The sequence below is a fragment of the Hyla sarda genome, assembly GCF_029499605.1.
Source record: "Hyla sarda isolate aHylSar1 chromosome 1 unlocalized genomic scaffold, aHylSar1.hap1 SUPER_1_unloc_4, whole genome shotgun sequence".
In the NCBI taxonomy this organism is placed as follows: Eukaryota; Metazoa; Chordata; class Amphibia; order Anura; family Hylidae; genus Hyla; species Hyla sarda.
In genome coordinates, this window is record NW_026607590.1 from 674,502 (window position 1) to 689,362 (window position 14,861).

Below are 14,861 nucleotides of genomic sequence, written 5' to 3' on the forward strand. Positions count from 1 at the left end.
AAATCGTCAAACACCTGTGGGGTGTTAAGGCTCACTGGACCCCTTCTACGTGCCTTGAGGGGTGTAGTTTCCAAAATAGTATGTCATGTGTTTTGTTTTTTTTTGCTGTTCTGGCACCATAGAGGCTTCCTAAATGTGACATGCCCCCTAAAAAAACATTTCAGCAAAATTCACTCTCCAAAATCCCATTGTTGCTCCTTCGCTTATGAGCCCTCTAGTGCACCCACAGAGCACTTTATGTTCACATATGAGGTATTTCCTACTCGAGAGAAATTGGGTTACACATTTTGGGGGGCATTTTCTCCTATTACCCCTTGAAAAAATTTGAAAACTGGGTCTACAAGAACATGCGAGTGTCAAAAATGGAGATTTTGAATTTTCTCCTTTACTTTGCTGCTATTCCTGTGAAACACCTAAAGGGTTAACACACTTACTGAATGTCATTTTGAATACTTTGAGGGGTGCAGTTTTTATAATGGGGTCATTTGTGGGGTATTTCTAATATGAAGACCCCTCAAATCCACTTCAAAACTGAACTGGTCCCTGTAAAATTCCAATTTTGAAAATTTTGTGAAAAGTTGGAAAATTGCTGCTGAACTTTGAAGCCTCTGGTGTCTCCAAAAGTAAAAACTTGTCAATTTTATGATGCAAACATAAAGTAGACATATTGTATATGTGAATCAATATATAATTTATTTGGAATGTCTGTTTTCCTTACAAGCAGAGAGCTTGTTAGGAAATGCAAAATTTTCTAATTTTTCATGAACTTTTGGAATTTTTCACCAAGAAATGATGCAGGTATCGACAAAAATTTACCACTAGCATGAAGTAGAATATGTCACGAACAAACAATCTGGGAGTCAAATTCATAAGTAAAAGCATTCCAGAGTTATTAATGCTTAAAATTACAGTGGTCAGATGTTAAGGTCATAATGGGCTTGGTGGTTAACCCCTTAAGGACGCAGCCCATTTTCACCTCTAGGACGCAGCCCTTTTTTGCACATCTGACCACTGTCACTTTAAACATTAATAACTCTGGAATGCTTTTACTTATCAATCTGATTCCGAGACAGTTTTTTCGTGACATATTCTACTTTAACATAGTGGTAAATTTTAGTGGTAACTTGCATCCTTTCTTGGTGAAAAATCCCCAAATTTGATGAAAAAATTTAAAATTTTGCATTTTTCTAACTTTGAAGCTCTCTGCTTGTAAGGAAAATGGATATTCCAAATAATTTTTATTTGGATTCACATATACAATATTTGCATCATAAAATTGACAAGTTTTTACTTTTGGAAGACATCAGAGGGCTTCAAAGTTCAGCAGCAATTTTACAATTTTTCAAAACATTTTCAAACTCGCTATTTTTCATGGACCAGTTCAGGTTTGAAGTTCATATTAGAAATTCCCCATAAATGACCCCATTATAAAAACTGCACCCCCCAAAGTATTCAAAATGACATTCAGTCAGTGTTTTAACCCTTTAGGTGTTTCACAGAAATAGCAGCAAAGTGAAGGAGAAAATTCTAAATCTTCATTTTTTACACTTGCATGTTCTTGTAGACCCAATTTTTTTATTTTTACAAGGGGGTAAAAGGATAAAATTTATACTTGATTTTGTAGCCCACATAGCTCATATGTCTATGTAAAGTGTTCGTCGGGCGCAGTAGAGGGCTCAGAAGCGAAGGAGCGACAAGGGGATTTTGGAGAGTACGTTTTTCTGAAATGGTTTTTGGGGGCATGTTGCATTTAGGAAGCCCCTATGGTGCCAGAACAGCAAAAATAAAAATAAAAAATAAAAAACACATGGCATACCATTTTGGAAACTAGACCCCTTGAGGAATGTAAGAAGGGATAAAGTGAACCTTAATAGCCCACAGGTGTTTCATGACTTTTGCATATGTAAAAAAAAAATATTTTTTTTTTACCAAAAATGCTTGGTTTAGCAAAAATGTAACATTTAAAAAAAAGGTAATAGCAGAAATACCCCCCAAAATTTGAAGCCCAATTTCTCCCGATTCAGAAAAGACCCCATATGGGGATGAAAAGTGCTCTGCTGGCGCACTACAGGTCTCAGAAGAGGAGTCGTCACATTTGGCTTTTTGGAAGAAAATTTTGCTCTGGGGGCATGCCGCATTTAGGAAGCCCCTATGGTGCCAGGACAGCAAAAACACAACAACACATGGCATACAATTTTGGAAACTAGACCCCTTGGGGAACGTAACAAGGGGTAAAGTGAACCTTAATACTCCACAGGTGTTTCACGACTTTTGCATATGTAAAAAAAAAATATTTTTTTTTTACACTAAAATTCTTATTTTCCCCCAAATTTTACATTTTGACAAGGGATAATAGCAGAAAATACCCCCCAAAATTTGTAACCCCATCTCTTCTGAGTATGGAAATACCCCATAAGTGGACGTGAAGTGCACTGGGGGCGAACTACAATGCTCAGAAGAGAAGGAGCATCATTGAGCTTTTGGAGAGAGAATTTGGCCATGTGCATTTACAAAGCCCCCCGTGGTGCCAGAACAGTGGAACCCCCCCATATGTGACCCCATTTTTAAAACTACACCCCTCACGGAATGTAATAAAGGGTGCAGTGAGAATGTACACCTCACTGGCATTTGACGGATGTTTGGAACAGTGGGCTGTGCAAATTAAAAATGTTATTTTTCATTTTCACAGACCCCTGTTTCAAAGATCTGTCAGACACCTGTGGGGTGTAAAGGCTCACTATACCCCTTGTTACATTCCGTGAGGGGTGTAGTTTCCAAAATGGGGTCACATGTGAGTATTTATTGTTTTGCGCTTATGTCAGAACCGCTGTAAAATCACCAATTTAGACCTCAAATGTACATAGTGCACTCTCCCTTCTGAGCCTTGTTGTGCGTCCGCAGAGCACTTTGCGCTCACATATGGGGTATCTCCGTACTCAGGAGAAATTGCGTTACAAATTTTGGGGGCTTTTTATCTTTTACCGCTTGTGAAATTTAAAAGTATGGGGCAACACCAGTATGTTAGTGTACAAAAATTTTTTTTTTTACACTAACAGGCTGGTGTAGACCCCAACTTTACCTTTTCATAAGGGGTAAAAGGAGAAAAAGCCCCCCAAAATTTGTTAGGCAATTTCTCCTGAGTACGGCGATACCCCATATGTGGCCCTAAACTGTTGCGTTTAAATACGACAGGGCTCCAGAGTGAGAAAGTGCCATACGCATTTGAGGCCTAAATTAGGGATTTGCATAGGGGTGGACATAGGGGTATTCTAAGCCAGTGATTCCCAAACAGGGTGCCTCCAGCTGTTGCAAAACTCCCAGCATGCTTGGACAGTTAATGGCTGTCCGGAAATGCTGGGAGTTTTTGTTTTGCAACAGCTGGAGGCTCCGTTTTGGAAACAGTGCCGTACAATACGTTTTCATTTTTATTGGGGGGGAAGGGGGGGCAGTGTATGTGAGTATATGTAGTGTTTTACTCTTTATTTTGTGTTAGTGTAGTGAAGTGTTTTACTCTTTATTTTGTGTTAGTGTAGTGAAGTGTTTTACTCTTTATTTTGTGTTAGTGTAGTGAAGTGTTTTACTCTTTATTTTGTGTTAGTGTAGTGAAGTGTTTTACTCTTTATTTTGTGTTAGTGTAGTGAAGTGTTTTACTCTTTATTTTGTGTTAGTGTAGTGAAGTGTTTTACTCTTTATTTTGTGTTAGTGTAGTGAAGTGTTTTACTCTTTATTTTGTGTTAGTGTAGTGAAGTGTTTTACTCTTTATTTTGTGTTAGTGTAGTGTAGTGTTTTACTCTTTATTTTGTGTTAGTGTAGTGAAGTGTTTTACTCTTTATTTTGTGTTAGTGTAGTGAAGTGTTTTACTCTTTATTTTTTGTTAGTGTAGTGAAGTGTTTTACTCTTTATTTTGTGTTAGTGTAGTGAAGTGTTTTACTCTTTATTTTGTGTTAGTATAGTGAAGTGTTTTACTCTTTATTTTGTGTTAGTGTAGTGAAGTGTTTTACTCTTTATTTTGTGTTAGTGTAGTGAAGTGTTTTACTCTTTATTTTCTGTTAGTGTAGTGAAGTGTTTTACTCTTTATTTTCTGTTAGTGTAGTGTAGTGTTTTTAGGTTACATTCACACTGGCGGCGGATTACACCGAGTCTCCTGCTAGGAGTTTGAGCTGCGGCGGAAAATTTGCCGCAGCTCAAACTTGAAGCGGGGAACTCGCTGTAATCCGCCGCCAGTGTGAATGTAAATTGTACATTCACATGGGAGGGGGGGCAAAACTACAACTCCCAGCATGCACTGACAGAACGTGCATGCTGAGAGTTGTAGCTTTGCAACAGCTGGAGGCACAATGGTTGGAAAATACTGTGTTAGGAAATAGAACCTATTACCTAACTCGGTATTTCCCAACCAGTGTGCCTCCAGCTGTTGCAGAACTACAACTCTCAGCATGTACTGATTGCCAAAGGGAATGCCTGGAGATGTAGTTATACAACAGCTGGAGGCACGCAAGTACAACTCTCAGCATGCCGAGACAGCCTTTTGCTGTTCCTGAATGCTGGAATTTGTAGTTTTGCAAGATGGGGTTCAGGCTAGAGATCACTGACAGTGGTCTCTAAACTGTAGCCCTCCAGATGTTGCAAAACTACAAATCTCAGCATGCTAAGACAGCAAACTGCTGTCTGGGCATGCTGGGAGTTGCAGTTTTGTAACATCTGGAGGGCTACAGTTTAGAGACCACTGTCAGTGATCTCTAGCCTGAACCCCATCTTGCAAAACTACAAATCCCAGCATGCCAACCCAGCAAACAGCTGTCAAGGCATGGTGAGAGTTGTAGTTTTGCAACATATGGAGGGCCACAGTTTAGAGACCACTCTCCAAACTGTCACCCTGCAGATGTTGCTAGGCAACAGACTCCCGGACACACCGCCGCCATACTCACCTCCACCGCCGCCATGATCACAGTCGCCGCCGTCATCTGGAGCTCCGCCGCCAGGTAAGTGACCGCCGCCGCCGCTACTACACGGTTCCCCCCGCTGTGCCCGGACAACGATGGGTGGGCATAGCGGGGGGAACCGAACTTTTATCTTCCCCCTGCCCCCAGTCTGCTATTGGTCGGTCGCTCCGGCCGATCAATAGCAGGGATAGGAGGGGTGACAACCCTGCCACCTCACTCCTATCCCTTCAGGGGGATCGAGAGTGTTTTGGACACCCCCGATCCCCCTTATTTTATCGCGGCACCGCCGTTGGTGGGCAGGGGGAGAGCGCTCCCCCTGCAAACACCATAGATGCCGTGATCAGAACTGATCACGGCATCTATGGGGTTAATGCTGCCGGGATCGGCGCGATCGCGGCCCAGGCAACTGCGGTGGGACTCCGGCTGTGATTGACAGCTGAGTCCCACCGGCGATCTCCTGCGCTGCCCACGGCAGAGCAGGAGATTGCTTGGACGTATGCATACGTCCAATAGCGGGAAGGGGTTAAGGGGTTAAAAGAAGTAAAACAAAATCAAACCTATATAAGTTGGGTGTCCTTATACCGTAGGGACCTACAGAATAAAGGTAAGGTGTCATTGTTACCGATAAGTGCGTTGCGTAGAAACGGAAGCCCCCAAATGTTGCATAATAATGGTTGGGTTTTTTTTCAATTTTTGCCTCACAAAATTTTTTTTATGGTGAAATTATTGATATCATTACAAAGTAAAATTGGTAGCGCAAAAAAAAAACAACCTCATATGGGTCTGTAGGTAGAAAACTGAAAGCGTTCTGATTTTTTAGAAGGTGAGGTGGATGAAATGAAAGTGAAAAAACCCTTAAAAAGTCCTTAAGGGGTTAAAGTATTTTTTTAAATTAAAACATAAGGAAAACTCTACAAGTTGGATGATGATACTGACCTGATGGATAAGTATAACGTCAGTTGTGACATCACGTTATATGGTAGGTGATGAAAAAATCCCAAATTAGAAAAATTGCATTTTATTTCAATTGAATTTTATCCCACAATTTGTTTTCTATTTCACAGTAAAATTGGTCCCACAAAAAACAAACTCTCATGTGACTCTAGATGGAAAAATGTAAATAAGGTTAATACTCAATAATAAAATCTGTGTTATTCTCTGCAGATTCTTGTAGCAGGAGATCAGAGGAGAATCTTATATCTTCAGATTATAAAGCAGATGATGATATCACACAAGATACATATGAAGAACATTTCATTATCCCAGATACACCCTCAGCCCTTCACAGCCAAGATCTCTCATCTCATCCTTATATACAGGTCCTGTCTTCTCAGTCATCACAGGGTGTTCAGCAAAATAAAGGTCACAGAAGGGGTGTTGGACACCAACGAACTCATACAGGAAAGAAACCATATTCATGCTCAGAATGTGGTAAATGTTTTACTCAGAAATCAGGTCTTGTTGTACATCAGAGAACTCACAAAGGAGAGAAGCCGTTTTCAGGTTCAGGAAGTGGTAAATGTTTTACTCAGCAATCAAATCTTTTTACACATCAAATAACTCGCACAGGAGAGAAGCCATTTTCAAGTTCACAATGTGGGAAATGTTTTACTTGCAAAGGAGATGTTACTCGACATCAAAGAACTCACACAGGGGAGAAACCATTTTCATGTTCACAATGTGGGAACTGCTTTACTAGGAAATCAAATCTTGTTCAACATCAAAGAACTCACACAGGGGAGAAGCCATTTTCATGCTCAGAATTTGGGAAATGTTTTACTGGCAAATCAAAACTTCTTAAACATCAGAAAGCTCACACAGGAGAGAATGCATTTTCATGCTCAGAATGTGGGAAACGCTTTACTGACAAATCACATCTTGTTCAACATCATAGAACTCACACAGGAGAGAAGCCATTTTCATGCTCAGAATGTGGGAAATGTTTTACTGACAAATCAAGTCTTGTTAAACATCAAAGAACTCACACAGGGGAGAAGCCATTTTCATGCTCAGAATGTAGGAAATGTTTTACTGACAAATCAAGTCTTGTTAAACATCAAAGAACTCACACAGGAGAGAAACCATTTTCATGTTCAGAATGTGGGAAATGTTATACTGGCAAATCAAATCTTCTTAAACATCAGAAAACTCACATAGGAGAGAAGCTATTTTCATGCTCAGAATGTGGGAGATGTTTTACTGAGAAATCACATCTTGTTAGACATCAAAGAACTCGCACGGGGGAGAAGCCATTTTCATGTGCAGAATGTGGGAAATGTTATTCCCAAAAATCAAGTCTTGTTAAACCTCAAAGAACTCACACAGGAGAGAAACCATTTTCATGTTCAGAATGTGGGAAATGTTATACCGGCAAATCAAGTCTTCTTAAACATCAGAAAACTCACATAGGAGAGAAGCTATTTTCAAATCACATCTTGTTAAACATAAAAGAACTCACACAGGAGAGAAGCCAATTTAGAGCAATAAATGATGCAGATAAGACATCTATATATTATCCATGTACATAGGATATCTGACATTTATACATATATCATATACTGCATCTCCAAACTTGTTACCAATTGTTAATAAAAGTTTTCTATTAGAACGTAGTCACCGATCCAGCGATGTCATCACTATAGTTTACATGGTAGGAGAAGAGTGTGGTATATGGTTGTGATATTACATAGTTACATAGTTAGTACGGTCAAAAAAAGACAAACGTCCATCAAGTTCAACCAGGGAATTAAGGGGTAGGGGTGTGGTGGGATATTGGGGGAAGGGATGTAGTTTTATAATTCTGCATAAGCATTAATGTTATTTTGTTCCAGGAATGTATCTAACCCTGTATTAAATTTATTAATCGTTCCTGCTGTGACCAGTTCCTGAGGTAGACCGTTCCATAAATTCACAGTCCTCACGGTAAAGAAGGCGTGTCGCCCCTTTAGACTAAACCTTTTCTTCTCCAGACGGAGGGAGTGCCCCCTCGTCCTTTGGGGGGGGTTTAACCTGGAACAGTTTTTCTCCATATTTTTTGTATGGGCCATTTATATACTTATATACGTTTATCATATCCCCCCTTAAACGTCTCTTCTCAAGACTAAACAATTGTAACTCCTTTAATCGCTCCTCATAGCTAAGATGTTCCATGCCCCATATTAGTTTAGTCGCACGTCTCTGCACCCTTTCCAACTCCGCAGTGTCCCTTTTATGGACAGGTGCCCAAAACTGAACAGCATATTCCAGGTGAGGCCGTACCAATGCTTTATAAAGGGGGAGTATTATGTCCCTGCCCCTCGAGTCCATGCCTCTTTTGATACATGACAATATCCTGCCGGCTTTGGAAGCAGCAGCCTGACATTGCATGCTATTCTGTAGTCTGTGATCTACAAGTCACCCAGATCCTTCTCTACCAGTGACTCTGACAGTTTAATCCCCCCTAAGACATACGATGCTGCAGGTTATTAGTATACACAGCCCCCCTCTATATACACAGCCCCCCCTCTATATACACAGCCCCCCTCTATATACACAGCCCCCCCCCCACTATATACACATCCTCTATAGACTGTACCGTGCTACAAAGCTTGGTGTCATCTGCAAAGATAGAAACAGAGCTGTTAATACCATCCTCTATATATACACAGCCCCCCCTCTATATACACAGCCCCCCCTCTATATACACATCCTCTATATACACAGCCCCCCTCTATATACACAGCCCCCCCCCCCACTATATACACATCCTCTATAGACTGTACCGTGCTACAAAGCTCGGTGTCATCTGCAAAGATAGAAACAGAGCTGTTATTACCATCCTCTATATACACAGCCCCCCCTCTATATACACAGCCCCCCCACTATATACACAGCCCCCCCTCTATATACAGAGCTGTTAATACCATCCTCTATATCATTGATAAATAAATTATACAACAGTGGGCCCAGTACTGAACCTTGGGGTACACCACTAATTACCGGGGACCAATCAGAGTACGAATCATTGACCACCACTCTCTGGGTACGATCCATGAGCCAGTGTTCACTCCAGTTACAAACTAAAATTTCCAAACCCAAAGACCTTAACTTACCTGTCAGACGTCTATGAGGGACAGTATCAAATGCTTTAGCAAAATCCAGAAACACTATATCCACAGCCATTCCTCTGTATACAGAGCCCCCCTCTATATACACAGCCCCCCTCTATATACACAGCCCCCCTCTATATACACAGCCCCCCCTCTATATACACAGGCATTCCTCTATATACACAGCCCCCCCTCTGTATACACAGCCCCCCTCTATATACACAGCCCCCCCTCTATATACACAGCCCCCCCTCTATATACACAGGCATTCCTCTATATACACAGCCCCCCTCTATATCCACAGCCATTCCTCTATATACAGAGCCCCCCCTCTATATACACATCCCCCCTCTATATCCACAGCCTTTCCTCTATATACACAGCCCCCCTCTATATACACAGCCCCCCCTCTATATACACAGCCATTCCTCTATAAACAGAGCCCCCCCTCTATATACACATCCCCCCTCTATATCCACAGCCATTCCTCTATATCCACAGCCCCCCTCTATATACACAGCGCCCCTCTATATACACAGCACCCCTCTATATACACAGCCCCCCTCTATATACACAGCCATTCCTCTGTCAAGGCTTCTACTCACATCTTCATAAAAGCAAATTAGATTGGTTTGACAACTTCTATCCTTAGTAAACCCATGCTGGCTATCACTTATAATACTATTATCCCCTATGTATTCCTGTATGTAATCCCTTATAAGTCCTTCAAACAATTTACCCACAATGCACGTTAGACTTACCGGTCTATAATTGCCTGGTGAAGAACTAGAGCCCTTTTTGAAGATTGGCACCACATTCGCCTTGCGCCAGTCCCTTGGCACAATACAAGACACCAGAGAATCTCTAAATATCATGAACAAGGGTACAGATATTACTGAACTTTTATTAGTAGTAAATAAAATATTGAAAACAAATTAGAAATAAATGTAAAAAAAACCCTCCCCTAATAAAAGTTTGATTACACCCCCCCCTTCCTTTTCCCATTTCAGGAATAAAATAATGTAAACAAAAATAAACATATTTGGTGTAAATATCTGAACTATTATAATATAATGTTGTTAATTAAACCGCACAGTGAATGGTGCAAATGTATAAAATAGAAGAAAAAAAGTATAAAAAGCGATACAGATCACGGTGCAAATAAAGACGATCCCTCATACAGGAAAATAAAGTGTTATTGGGGGGGGGGGGGGCAGAAATATTACAAAAAGTTATAATACAATATAATATAAAATTTAAAAATAACAAATAATATAATACAATAATACAAAACCTATATATATTGCACTGCATAAGAATGGAAGCCACAAATGATGTATTTTTTTTGTTTTTGTGGTAAAATGATCTATCTACTTACCACCACTACCTACCTACACCGTCTACCTACCAACTCTATCTACCTACCGCCATTATCTGCCTTCATACTGGCATTATCTACACTATTTAGGGCACTGAGGGTAGGAAAGAATTGGGAAATGTGCTGGAAACGTGCGGCGCCTAACGTGTTTCTCCGGCAGATTCTGTGGGGACGAAAAGGAGAGAGAACGAATTCAGGAAGACGTCCCCTGTGATTCACTACATGTAACTGCACTGTAATCACTTATATGCAGAGGTGGCTCTCTAATTAGGCGATTTAGGCGGCCGCCTAAGGCCTCGCGGCCGCCAAAATGGTGTACTTAGTGACATGTAGGGCCCCCTGCCACTATACTATACTATGACAGCAGGTCGGACCCTCAGGCACAGTCCGCGGTCCCCGCTGCCAGTACCAGGCCTGGCGCTAGTCTCAACCCCCATTCCCTCCCCCTCCCCCCGGCGCTAGCTTCTACCACCCGCTGCCGAGACGTACACCCCTCCGCCCCCTCTCAGCGTACAAAGCGCACGCAGCGCAGGCACTACAGGCACGCTCCCTTGTAGTGAGCGCAGCACTGCCTCTGCCGGGGCCCTCCTCACTGATCTTCATGGTGGCCGCAGCTGAATGAGGAGGGGTTAATTTAGTTTGGGGTCTGGAGGAGCGGCGGGGGCTTATTGTTTGTTTGTATGTATGATGTGTGTATGTTTGATAGATGTGTGTAAGCTAGATGTGTGCGTGTATGTGTGTGTATGTGTGATGTGTGTGTGTATGTTATGTATGTATGCTAGATGGATGTATCTATGATGGGTGGATGTATGATGTTTGTGTGTGTGTGTATGATGTTTGTGTGCATGATAGATGTATGCATGAATGATAGGTATGTGTATGTATGATAGATGTGTATATGTATGACAGATGGGTGTATGATGTGTAATTTTATCATACATACACCAGTCTCATACACATCATATGTAAATACATATACTGTTCATCAATGTGGGGGGCCAGGAGGTGATTGGGTATGGGTCAGACTTTGGGGTCTCAAGAGTTTGGCAGGGGAGCCTAGAGCGGAATTTGGGGGGTCTGGGGAGGGGGCAGAGAAGCCTGGAGAGGACTTAGTGGTCTAGGGAGGGGGAAAGAGGAGCATGTAGGAGGACTTATGGGTCCGGGGGGGGGGGGGGGTTGGAACAGAGGAGCCAGGAGGAGGACATAGGGGTCTGGAGGAGGACAGGTGTGATTCAGCTAAACTTAGAAGAAACAGTGCGTAACAGTATTGGTATTATTATTATGAAGGGATTATTATATTTGGAAGGTTGTGTGTGGCATATGTGAGTTATATTCAGAGGGTACATGTTTTTTTTTGAGGGTTTATATTCAGGGGTACAGTGGGTGGCAGTATTACGTTCATGGGCACAGTGTGGCAGTATTATACTGTATTCAGAGAGTACAGTGTGTGGCAGGATTGTATTCTGCGGGTACAGTAGGTGGCAGTATTATATTCAGGGGGTATAGTAGGAGGCAGTATTATATTCAGTGGGTACAGTGTGTCAGGATTATATTCAGAGAGTACAGTGTGTGGCAGGATTGTATTCAAAGGGTACAGTATGTGGCAGTATTATATTCAGAGAGCACAGTGTGTGGCAGTATTATATTCTGGGAGTACAGTAGGTGGCAGTATTATATTCAGGGTGTACAGTGGATGGTAGTTTTATATTCAGGGGATACAGAGGGTGGCAGTATTATATTCAGGGGGTACAGTGGGTGGCAGTATTATATTCAGGGGGTACAGTATTTAGCAGAATAATAATGATTATTGTCTTCATACAGAGGATGAGGATCTACTGACAAAGTGAGGAGTTAATGATGTCCGGGCGTCAGACTCTGCAGAGAAGATGGAGCTGGAAGATGTCCTGACGTTTGAACCAGTTGGAGAAGAAAAGAAAAGACAACAGAGAAGACGTCACTCAGGTCACTGATATCATTGTGTTTTCTCCTGACTGTCCCATCAGAGCTGTAGTCACTTGTTAGTTCTGCAGTGATGATAGGTGACGATGTAGCCTAATCTGTGGCTCTCCAGCTGTTGCAAAGCTACAACTCCCATAATGCCTGAGGCTCTCCAGACATGAGGGGAGTTATAGTTTTACAACAGCTGGAGAGCAACTGGAACCAAGGTGATTGGTGGGGGTCCCAACAGTTGGACCCCCTCTAGAAAAATGGGCTGTTTATTCTTAAATGCCTGGGCCTATGTTTTGTCTGTCTGGCCCTGCCTGTTAGTCACTTATATTGTTGTGTATTCCCCTGACTGTGTCCCATCAGTGCTGTAGTCACTGATATCTTTGTGTGGCCGAGAAAGGGGAAGGAGAGCAAAGAAACGGGAAGGAGAGCAATAAAAAGTTGACTCCTTGGCTGACATCAGAATTGAAGTTTTAAGCCAATCCAATGCTTTCCTATGGGAAAGTACTGTGATTGACTGAGATCATCAAATTAGATTGTCAGCTAATTTGACACATCCAGCGCTTGCGGACTTGTGCAACTCTAGAATTAAGGTACCTTTTTTCTAAATTTAAAGGGGATGTGGGGTGCTAAATAGTTTACCACTATAGGGTCAGGAATACACATTTGTGTTCTTTGAGTACCCTGTTGACAACTTTATTTCAGTTTTAGGAGACACCAACAAGAATAACTGAGTAGTCAGACACATTTTTTTTAAATCTATACCCAATGTTGGTGTATAGATATTTTGTAGAATAATTGAATTAGAAAAATAAGATTTCAAGAGCTGTGAATAGCGAGGTAATGATATATATTAAAATTTGCCTTAAAATATGCAATTTATACAGTTAATTTTAATATTGCCTGCTTACTTTTTTTTTTCTTTTTATGGCGCTGGGGGGGCCTCAGATTTATTTTCAACTAAGGCCTCAAAAAGTCTAGAGCTGCCTCTGCCCCTCACGGGACGTAACAAGGGGTATAGTGAGCCTGAACACCCCACAGGTGTTTGACGAATTTACGTTAAAGTTGGATGGGAAAATAAAAAACTTTTTTTACCCTGTTTTACCCTGTTACCCTAAATTTTTCATTTTCACAAGGGAAAGTAGGAAAAAAAAGCCCCCCAAAATTTGTAACCCCATTTCTCCTGAGTAAGAACATACCCCATATGTGGATGTAAAGTGCTCTGCGGGCGAACTACAATGCTCAGAAGAGAAGGAGCACCATTGGGCTTTTAGAGAGAAAATTTGTCCAGAATTGAAGGCCATGTGTGTTTACAAAGCCCCCATAGTGCCATAACAATGGACCCCTCCCACATGTGACCCCATTTTGGAAACTACACCCCTCATGTAATGTAAGAAGGGGTACAGTGAGCATTTACACCCCACAGGTGTCTGACAGATTTTTGGAACAGTGGTCCGTGAAAATGAAAAGTGTAATTTTTCATTTGCACAGCCCACATTTCCAAAGATCTGACAAACGCCAGTGGGGTGTAAATACTCACTGCACCCCTTATTAAATTCTGAAAAAAATTCTTATAGAATTGTCATGAAATTTGGGGATTTTTCACCAAGAAAGGATGCAAGTAACGACGACGTTAAAGTAGAATATGTCACGAAAAAACTATCTCGGAATCAGAATAATCGATAAAAGCATCTCAGAGTTATTAATAAAGTGACAGTGGTCAGAATTGCAAAAAAGGGCTCAGTCCTTAAGGGGTTAAGGACCCAGCCCATTTTAACCTTAAAGGGGTACTCCGGTGAAAACCTTTTTTCTTTTAAATCAACTGGTGGCAGAAAGTTAAACATATTTGTAAATTACTTTTATTAAAAAATCTTAATCCTTCCAGTACTTATTAGCTGCTGAATTCTACAGAAGAAATTACTTTATTTTTGGAACACTGATGACATCACGAGCACAGTGCTCTCTGCTGACATCTCTGTCCATTTTAGCAACCATGCATAGCAGATGTATGCTAAGGGCAGCATGGTGGCTCAGTGGTTAGCACCGCTGCCTTGCAGTGCTGGGGACTTGGGTTCAAATCTCACTAAGGACAACAATAAATAAAGCGTTATTATTATTATAATAACGTCAGCAGAGAGAACTGTGGTTGTGATGTCATCAGAGAGCATTCCAAAAAGAAAAGAATTTCCTCTGTAGTATTCAGCAGCTAATAAGTACAGGAAGGATTAAGATTTTTTATTAGAAGTAATTTACAAATATTTTTAACTTTCTGCCACCAGTTGATTTAAAGGAAAAAAGGTTTTCCCCGGAGTACCCCTTTAAGGACCAGAGCATTTTTTGCACATCTGACCACTGTCACTTTAAGCATTAATATCTCTGGGATGCTTTTACTTTTCATTCTGATTCCGAGAGAGTTTTTTTGTGACATATTCTACTTTATGTTAGTGGTAAAAAATGTTGTCGATACTTGCATCATTTCTTGATGAAAAATTCCAAAATTTTATG

At 41.3% G+C, this 14,861-nt stretch overlaps 1 protein-coding gene across 1 annotated transcript in view; it reads left to right on the forward strand.

Moving 5' to 3' along the window:
• LOC130298198 (zinc finger protein 850-like) overlaps nucleotides 1-14,861 on the forward strand; it is a 173,492-nt gene that overhangs the window by 106,825 nt on the left and 51,806 nt on the right. Inside the window, exons 6-7 of the mRNA XM_056551115.1 lie at nucleotides 6,327-6,423; nucleotides 6,508-7,359. Of these exons, the coding sequence (XP_056407090.1) occupies nucleotides 6,327-6,423; nucleotides 6,508-7,359 (949 nt within the window). The remainder of the gene's footprint in view (nucleotides 1-6,326; nucleotides 6,424-6,507; nucleotides 7,360-14,861) is intronic.